This window comes from Oncorhynchus nerka, linkage group LG27, assembly GCF_034236695.1.
Source record: "Oncorhynchus nerka isolate Pitt River linkage group LG27, Oner_Uvic_2.0, whole genome shotgun sequence".
Taxonomy (NCBI): Eukaryota; Metazoa; Chordata; class Actinopteri; order Salmoniformes; family Salmonidae; genus Oncorhynchus; species Oncorhynchus nerka.
In genome coordinates this window covers 82,437,182-82,447,181 of record NC_088422.1, presented here as the reverse complement: position 1 = coordinate 82,447,181, position 10,000 = coordinate 82,437,182, and the positions used below count along the sequence as shown (strand labels likewise).

Below are 10,000 nucleotides of genomic sequence, written 5' to 3'. Positions count from 1 at the left end.
TCATGGCAGTCGTCCATAATGCGTTTATTACACATCTATAAGCATTTCAGGAAAAAAGCATTTCATGAACGTGTTATAACAGGTCGCACACACATATCTACAGCGCATTATTAACAAATAATAATATAATATTAACAAAATATATCCATAGCATATCTACAGCGCATTCAAGTCATGCTATGCAAGAGCTCATATTTAGTTATCTTAATAGATACATCATTACATTAACAGAGTGGTGTCATCATTTTGGCTGTTCTCAAAAGTGTGCTTCTGCCATACCAGCGTGGCAGAATCTTCAAGCACCATTGAAAAAGAAGAAGGTAAATCATGGGCCTATACCGGCCGGTGAGGGACATGGAGCTGGTGCAGGTGCAGGCTATATATTCACTAACACTGGTATGGAAGAAGCACACTTCGGATAACAGACATAATGATGACACTACGCTGTCATTGTTATAATGCATCTATTATTAAGATAAATATGAGCTCTTGCATAGAAGGACATGAATGCGGTATAGATATGCTATGGATATATTCCATGAACCTTTAATATTGTGTTTGGGACCTGTTATAACAAGCTGATGAAATGCTTATAGATGTATAGTAAATGGATATGTAGTCAATAATTACCAACTACGGTAGATATCAACTTGGCAAGTTCCCCAACGCCAGTGTTTACAATGTCAAATCAAATCAAATGTTATTTGTCACATGCGCCGATTAAACAACAAGTGTAGACCTTACAGTGAAATGCTTACTTACACGCCTTTAACCAACAATGCAGGTATAAGAAAAATACCCCCCAAAATAAGCAATAATGTAATTAAAGCAGTAAAATAACAATAGCGAGGCTTTACACAGGGGGTACTGGTACAGGGTCAATGTGCAGGGGCAATGTACTGTCCAGTTAGTGTGCATTTTTTATATGTAGAAATGTCCAGTTCTGAAGATAGACACACAGACTTTCATTCTCTGCCTGATATTTCTGCTCCAAAAAGCAAAGTAGAAAGAGATAAAAGAGGGAGAAAAGAGAAAGAGAAAGAGAGCTAGAAGAGAAAGAGAAGAGAAAAAGAGAGAGAGAGAAAAGAGAGCAAGGCGCTAGATAAAAGAGACGGAGAGAGAGAGAGGAGAGATAGAGATAAAAGAGAGGGAGAGAGGGAGGGCAAGCGAGAGAGAGGGGGAGGAGGGTAATTGGCTAAAACATCTGTCCTGAGTGGACTAGTTTGTCAATCTCCCTGCTGCTGGATTAATGACATTAGAGACACCCGACTGGCTCACTGTGACGCCATCACTGCGCTCTCCTCTCTTCCCTATCCTGTTTCCTCTCTCCTCTCCTCCCTATTCTCTATCCTCTCCTTGCCTCCCTCTCTCCTCTCCTCGCTATCCTCTTTCCTCTCCTTGCCTCCCTATCTCCTCTCATCCCTATCCTCTTTCCTCTCCTTGCCTCCCTATCTCCTCTAATCTCTCTTCCCTCTTTCCTCTCTCCTCTCCTCCCTATCCTCTTTCCTCTCCTTGCCTCCCTATCTCCTCTAATCTCTCTTCCCTCTTTCCTCTCTCCTCTCCTCGCTATCCTCTTTCCTCTCCTTGCCTCCCTATCTCCTCCAATCTCTCTTCCCTCTTCCCTCTTTCCTCTCCTCCCTATCCTCTTCCTCTCCGCAGCATATGGGTGTTTAAGGTGTAATCTGAGATACAGTTCTCTTTGGGATGTTCTTTTGTCAATTTAGCAGATAAAACACCAACATCTGCTCGCCCTACTTAAAACCACAAAATATTCTGCAGCTACGCCAAGGACTACTACTCCCATATGCAGCTACACTCGGGACTACAAATCCCATTATATGCAGCTGCATTTAGGACTACATTTCCCATCCGCAGCTACACTCGGGACTACAGATCCCACGATCTGCAGCTGCACTAAGGACGACAGATCGCACATTCTGCAGCTATACTCTGATTAACCTTTACAGGATCGGTGACCCGACCTCAGACGGTTGAGCTAACGTAGGCTAATGTGATTAGCATGAGATGGTAAGAAGCAAAACAAAATCCCAGGACATAGACATGCAGTGCCTTGCGAAAGTATTCGGCCCCCTTGAACTTTGCGACCTTTTGCCACATTTCAGGCTTCAAACATAAAGATATAAAACTGTATTTTTTTGTGAAGAATCAACAACAAGTGGGACACAATCATGAAGTGGAACGACATTTATTGGATATTTCAAACTTTTTTAACAAATGAAAAACTGAAAAATTGGGCGTGCAAAATTATTCAGCCCCTTTACTTTCAGTGCAGCAAACTCTCTCCAGAAGTTCGGTGAGGATCTCTGAATGATCCAATGTTGACCTAAATGACTAATGATGATAAATACAATCCACCTGTGTGTAATCAAGTCTCCGTATAAATGCACCTGCACTGTGATAGTCTCAGAGGTCTGTTAAAAGCGCAGAGAGCATCATGAAGAACAAGGAACACACCAGGCAGGTTCGAGATACTGTTGTGAAGAAGTTTAAAGCCAGATTTGGATACAAAAAGATTTCCCAAGCTTTAAACATCCCAAGGAGCACTGTGCAAGCGATAATATTGAAATGGAAGGAGTATCAGACCACTGCAAATCTACCAAGACCTGGCCGTCCCACTAAACTTTCAGCTCATACAAGGAGAAGACTGATCAGAGATGCAGCCAAGAGGCCCATGACCACTCTGGATGAACTGCAGAGATCTACAGCTGAGGTGGGAGACTCTGTCCATAGGACAACAATCAGTCGTATATTGCACAAATCTGGCCTTTATGGAAGAGTGGCAAGAAGAAAGCCATTTCTTAAAGATATCCATAAAAAGTGTTGTTTAATGTTTGCCACCTGGAAGACACACCAAACATGTGGAAGAAGGTGCTCTGGTCAGATGAAACCAAAATTGAACTTTTTGGCAACAATGGAAAACGTTATGTTTGGCGTAAAAGCAACACAGCTCATCACCCTGAACACACCATCCCCACTGTCAAACATGGTGGTGGCAGCATCATGGTTTGGGCCTGCTTTTCTTCAGCAGGGACAGGGAAGATGGTTAAAATTGATGGGAAGATGGATGGAGCCAAATACAGGACCATTCTGGAAGAAAACCTGATAGAGTCTGCAAAAGACCTGAGACTGGGATGGAGATTTGTCTTCCAACAAGACAATGATCCAAAACATAAAGCAAAATCTACAATGGAATGGCCAAGTCAAAGTCCAGACCTGAATCCAATCGAGAATCTGTGGAAAGAACTGAAAACTGCTGTTCACAAATGCTCTCCATCCAACCTCACTGAGCTCGAGCTGTTTTGCAAGGAGGAATGGGAAAAAAATTCAGTCTCTCGATGTGCAAAACTGATAGAGACATACCCCAAGCGACTTACAGCTGTAATCACAGCAAAAGGGGGCGCTACAAAGTATTAACTTAAGGGGGCTGAATAATTTTGCACGCCCAATTTTTCAGTTTTTGATTTGTTAAAAAAGTTTGAAATATCCAATAAATGTCGTTCCACTTCATGATTGTTGTTGATTCTTCACCAAAAAATACAGTTTTATATCTTTATGTTTGAAGCCTGAAATGTGGCAAAAGGTCGCAAAGTTCAAGGGGGCCGAATACTTTCGCAAGGCACTGTATCTGATATGGGCAGAAAGCTTAAATTCTTGATAATCTAACTGGACTGTCCAATTTAACACTAGCTATTACAGTGAAATAATACCATGCTATTGTTTGAGAGTGCACAATTATGAACATGAAAATGTATTAATAAACCAATTAGGCACCTGTGGGCATTCTTGATACAACATTTTGAATAGATATGCAATAGTTCATTGGATCATACTAAAACTTTGCACATACACTGATATCTAGTGGCCATCTAGTGGCCAAAGTCTAAATTGCGCCTAGACTAGAATAATTCTTTATGGCCTTTCTCTTGCATTTCAATGATAGTGTGAATAAAAAAAAAGTGTTTCCTTTCAAATGGTATCAAGAATATGCATATCCTTGCTTCAGGTCCTGAGCTACCGGCAGTTAGATTTGAGTTTGTCATTTTATGCAAAACTTGAAAAAAAGGGGCGGATCCTTAAGAGGTTTAAACAAGGATTTTCAAAACTCTCCTCGGGGACCCCCAGCCATTATATTTGAACAATTCTAAAACTATCACACCTGATTTAACTAGCCAACTAATTATCAAGACCTTGAATAGGTTAATCAGGTGAGCTAGTTCAGGGCTACAAAAAAAATTGAGTAGAGGTTTGAAATCCACTGAACTATACAACTGTAATACAGTAAACTACATTACTTTATTAACAATATAGGCGTTATATGTGGGCATTCTATGTTGTGTGTCTGGTTTGTCTATTTCTATGTTTGGCCTGATATGGTTCTCAATCAGAGGCAGGTGTTAGTCATTGTCTCTGATTGGGAACCATATTTAGGTAGCCTGTTTGTGTTGGGATTTGCGGGTGGTTATTTCCGTGTCTGTGTTTGTTTCACCACACAGGACTGTTTTCGGTTTTCACATTTATTGTTTTGTATATTTGTAGTGTTTTCTCGGTATTCGTCTTTATTAAAGATGTTTAACCCTAACCACGCTGCGTTTTGGTCCACCTCTCCTTCCCAGGAAGAAAGCCGTTACAATAATGAACATTACTTTGACGGTGTAATAATGTTACCTACAAACGTTATACGTTAACGTAATAGTTACCTACAATAATGTCAATTTCTGTGTTGGTCTGTATTGTGATAGACAGCATTACTGGTACGGCACTAGTGATATTAGGAAATGTAGCATCCCATCCAAATATCTTTATTTATTTAGTGGGAGGAGAGGATTGGAGGGAGGGAAGGAGATGAGGATTGCAATCAATTAAAGCAGAAAGCTCTGGAGGTCAGCGGAAAGGAAAACAAATTCTCCCTCCATCGATTAAAATGTCTCTCTCTCTCTCTTTCTGATTCTTGTACAGCACAGTACAGCAGTGTTCATCATTAAGCAGATTGTCTCTCAGCAGCATTACTCTCTACCTGTTCATTCCTACTGTACTGACAAGCTAATAAAGCTAATCTACTCTCTACAGTGATGAAACAGCCTAATCTAGTCATTTAGTCTGACCATATCTATCTTCTAGCTGGACACTTCCTGGACAGTTCCAATACAATGCCATGCAGCTCTTGTGACATTCATCTCTGAACACACACACACTTGTGGACGGACACAATGAAAGACCCACCCACCCACCCACCCACACACACACACACACACACAATGAAAGACCCACACCACCCACCCACCACACACACACACACACACACACACACACACACACACACACAGACAGTTTTAACACGGCTGCAGGGGTCCATGTCTGTATGTGTCAAAGCCCCCCAACCTCCAACTCTGTGTGCCCCCTTAACCCCCCCCCCCCCACACACACACACACATGCATTAGTCCCTCACATTAGTCCCTCCCCCTCTTTACCCCTGGGGGATCTGATTGTCCAGTGATTTACATGCAGGCAGTGAGTGGGGCGACCTACCAGGTCCTCGTTGTTCAGGGTCGATCTAGTCACCAGGGCGAACGAGATGCCTGCCTTTCGAGCAGCGAGAGTCTGGGAAAGAGAGAGAGAGGGGGGAGTAGACAGAGGGGGAGAAAGATAGAGAGAGAGAGAGAGAGAGAGAGAGAGAGAGAGAGAGAGAGGAGGGGGGGTGGGAGTAGACAGAGAGAGAGAGAGAGAGAGAGAGAGAGGAGGGGGTGGGAGTAGACAGAGAGATAGAGAGAGAGGAGGAGTAGACAGATGGGGAGAAAGATAGAGAGAGGGAGAGAGAGAGAGGGAGAGTAAGAGAGGGGCAAGAAGAGAATAAATAGATGCAACTAAGAACCATGACACAATATTAATAATCAAACTAAGTGGTTTTCTAGCACTGCAATAGGATTGTCACTGTCCTTTAGAAGCAGGGCCATGGGGGGGTCAAATACTTTCTAATGCTGTACTTGACTATCGTATCACTGTGGTGTCTGCCATAGAAATAACTGTCTATTCCTCACTTTCAGCCAGTCTCTATAGTTGTTAAGCCAGAATCAGGATGCATTCCCAAGGATGCCATATTTCCTGTGTAATGTACAGTATTTTGACCTGAGCACTATGGGCGCTGCTCAAAAGTAGTGCACTCTATAGGAAATAGGGTGCCATTTGGAGTCAGCACAGAGAGATTAGCCCTGTCTGTATCTAATCAGTTAAACCTTACTGCAGCAGAGATCAAACTCATCTTCAACTGCTAAATGAGTTTTGTTTCTGTGCACGTCTGACATGGATTCATGACTTTGTAAGATAAACAAAATGACAGAGACAGACACAGCGAGAGAGAGAGCAGGCGGGCGAGAGAGCAAGGTAGGGAGAGCGAGAGAGAGAGAGAGAGGAGAGAGAGAGAGAGAGAGAGAGAGAGAGAGAGAGAGAGAGAGAGAGAGAGAGAGAGAGAGAGAGCGAGAGAGAGAGAGAGAGGAGAACCAGCACTCTCTCAGTTTGTCTGATCTGGGGCTTCTCTGTTTGTTGATTGGTTAATCTAGTTTGTTTAATCAGCCTGTGCACAGCCAGCCTTATCTATGCTCTCTCTGGCCTCTGGCTATCCTTTGGGGACACTGACGACACTGAGGAGAAAAAGACTACGGTGTCACAAACTAATCTTTGTCTTGTTCGCGGCCATAACAGCCAGACCAACTGAGAAGATAAGAGATGGAGCAACAAAATAATAGTCTTCACGTCCCGGCCCCAACCACCACAGACCCTCACGGAGGTAGACCTGGGTTCAAATGCTATTTGAAATCTTTCAAATATTTTGACCGTTTTCTTTAGTCTTTCTGGAGAGCAAGCTGGTCGGGGAATGGGGTTAGGAATTTTGGGACTATTCTATCGGTCCATTAAGCCATGCAAGCTCAGTCAAGCACAGATCAACTATTTACAAATTATAACACAGGTCTGTCTGTCCGATTCAGACATCTCAGGATGTCTACTACAAAGAATGTACCTCTAGCGAGCTTCTTGTTCATTATCAAGGCCGTAACAATAAGTAAAGACCTTACTTACCCAGATATATTTTGTATAATGTTATCGTTTTGTAAAGGGCTTTGACTTACCATAGCCTGATGGTTTCCACAGACGCAATGAAAAGACAAAGCAAGAGATGCAATTAGAAGCTGTCTGTCTGGCAGGCAGACATGGGCATTATCTCAAATTACACCCTATTCCCCATAAAGTGCACTACTTTATAAGGATCTGGCCTATTGTCTATATAGTGCATAACTTTTGACCAGGTCCCACAGGGCTCTGGTCAAAAGTAGTGCACTCTCTAGGTAACAGGGTGCCAGGGCTGATAGAAGTGCACTATAAAGGGAAAAGGATGCCATTTCAAACAACGCCCTGATGTCACACAGAGAATAGCCACAGCATGGTTGAACTGAGAGATCTATAGCTAAGACAATCTGTGACATGCATTACAAGTCAGCTCTATGGAACAATTCATCTCAGTCATTTAGAGCTCTACAATCTATAGAATCATATTCTTTACATGCATTAAACATTACAGAATTGCACTCATGCTTGGTATTTGTAGTGTTGGTCTCGGTACATGTATAGGTCCAGGTGATTTGTTTCCTGACCACATGACCTGACCAGGAACAAAACTACAGCTAGCTATCACCACTAGCGCCCAGAGTCTTTCCTGGTCATGTCTTATGGTCTGGGAAGAACTCCTGGCCCCATCTCTGTAGGATGAAGCATTTGATCATAATATTTCCGCTGTCACTTCTGCACGTTAGTTAGTCTGGTAGACACACCAACAGACGAACACCAAACAGGACAAACAGGTACACGCAGGTACTGGTACGTTTACAGTGACGCCAGTTGGACTTTACACCACTGACTCATACACAGTACACTAACTAACTAACATGTACATTACATGGTAACATTAATATCCACTAAACAAGAGTGTGGAGAGGAGATAGATAGATAAAGTTACATATATATCATTATACTAGGGCATTAGTAGGCAGCCCTGGCCCTGGAGTGCCACAGGCGCTTCATGCTTTTGATTTAACCAACCTGGAAGACCAGGTGTGTAATGGTTTTAGGCCATCACTGAACTGATCAATTAGCTCAGTTGGTCAGGTGAGGTGCCTAGTTGGAACAGAATCCTGCAGTACCTGTGGCAGTCCAGGAACAGGGCTGCCGACCCCTGTGCTAGAGAAGAGCCTGGTGCCACATCTGCATGTGCTCTAGCCAACTCCCATGAAGTCCATCATCATGGCCACCATACACACAGTATACAGTATGTTATGTTGGCTGGAGCACATACAGGTCTGGACCAAATTGATATTAGAGGAATATAGGAAAATGCAGACATGGACAGCTGACAATATTGACTCAGTCTTTACCATCATCTAGCCCGGGGGAGGCCAATCCTTCTCCCGGAGAGCTACTGCAGGTGCAGGCTTTTGCTCCAGCCCTGCTCAAGCTAACACACCACATTCAGCTAATCAAAGATGCCGATGAGGCAGCTGATTAGTGGAGTCAGGTGTGTTGGAGCAGGGCTGGAGTAAAAAACAGTGGGCAAAGTTGGTTGATATGATGCCATCCTTACAACCAGTTTACCAGTTTACAGTTTATCTTGTTTTATTGAAACAATTTCAAATGATTTATTCCACTGGAAAATATGTATTTGTTGTAATATGGTTGTAATTACGTCACGCTGATTGAAATGATGTCATTACATCCAGTTTATAACCTTTCAATGAGTTTTGCCCACTGGGAAACCCAACCTAACCTCTTGATGTAAATGTGTCTTTATAGGTAGAATAAACGTGCCGACAACATTTCCCCCTTTCCTACAAGGTCGTGCCCTGCACACATTTTCGTCTGGAGGTTGGGTTGGGGAAGCCTGCATGCCCAGTAGGTCTCCAGCCAGCGGGCTGTCCGGCCCAGGTCTAGCCGTGTCTACAGCCCAGCTATGGTAAAGATCCATGGGGCATCCATGACCATGGTGTTGTGTTGGTTCAGCCATGTTTGGGGCAGCCATGGGTTCTGTAAGCAGGGGGATGTCACCTCTACATGAACCCAGAGTGTTGATGTAAGTGTAAGTGGTCAACATGCACCGCTATTCTGCTCGGGTTGCTGCAGGCATTATCAAGTAACAATACAATCTGAGTCAGGCATTACTAGTACATATTAAAACCCTGAGTTTGGATGTTACTGAGTGTGGAGATATTTATGGTTAGCTAAGAAGTCATTTTAAATATGTATTTAAATGTAAATATGTTTTGCATCCCACTGTGATTGGTGGGGATCCCTCCTGTCCCAGCCAATCAGATCGCTGTTGCTGCCCTGAAGCAATCCCACAGCCAATGGCGGACATCGACAGAGGAGAGACATGACAGGGGGACCAATTAGAACAGTGATTACTGACTTCACCCGGGGGGGGTAAAAGGTTCTTCTTACAGTGTTGCTTTTACAATGATTTAAAAGCCTCAGAACAGTTAAATCAGAAGTCAATGAAGTCCTCAGATAGATATATTTTTGGGTTGAGTTGTCAACATTTCAAATAATATTACTTAATTTTCTTGTTCGTCCAACTCCTGTTAAAATGTCAAAGTTTGGGCTTGGAGGGTTCGCCTGAAATCTGACAACTCACTGAAAAATATCCCCCATAGCTGTTATGGGTCTGTGTAAGTAATGGCAAATATCAAATATCCACTCAAAAACCCAGAAACAACAACGACAACCTCATACTCACCAAGACATTGTTGGTTATTAATTTTCATGAGAAATATGGACAAATACAGCATCAACTCATGTTCTTCAATGTGTTATAAACAGCTATCAGAAACTATATAAGCCTTAAATTAACATCAAGCTAATATATTATCATTTCTACCAGATGTACTATTTCACCAGGAATGAAATTGAAATATTGTACTTGGATACTAAGAGCTCAGA

General features: G+C 42.8%; 1 protein-coding gene across 1 annotated transcript in view; it reads right to left on the bottom strand.

The window, feature by feature from the left end:
- Positions 1-10,000, bottom strand: part of LOC115120649 (protein unc-13 homolog C-like) — a 242,585-nt gene that overhangs the window by 209,489 nt on the left and 23,096 nt on the right. Inside the window, exons 5-6 of the mRNA XM_065012084.1 lie at positions 7,144-7,149; positions 5,549-5,620 (exon numbers count right to left, since the gene is read on the bottom strand). Of these exons, the coding sequence (XP_064868156.1) occupies positions 5,549-5,620; positions 7,144-7,149 (78 nt within the window). The remainder of the gene's footprint in view (positions 1-5,548; positions 5,621-7,143; positions 7,150-10,000) is intronic.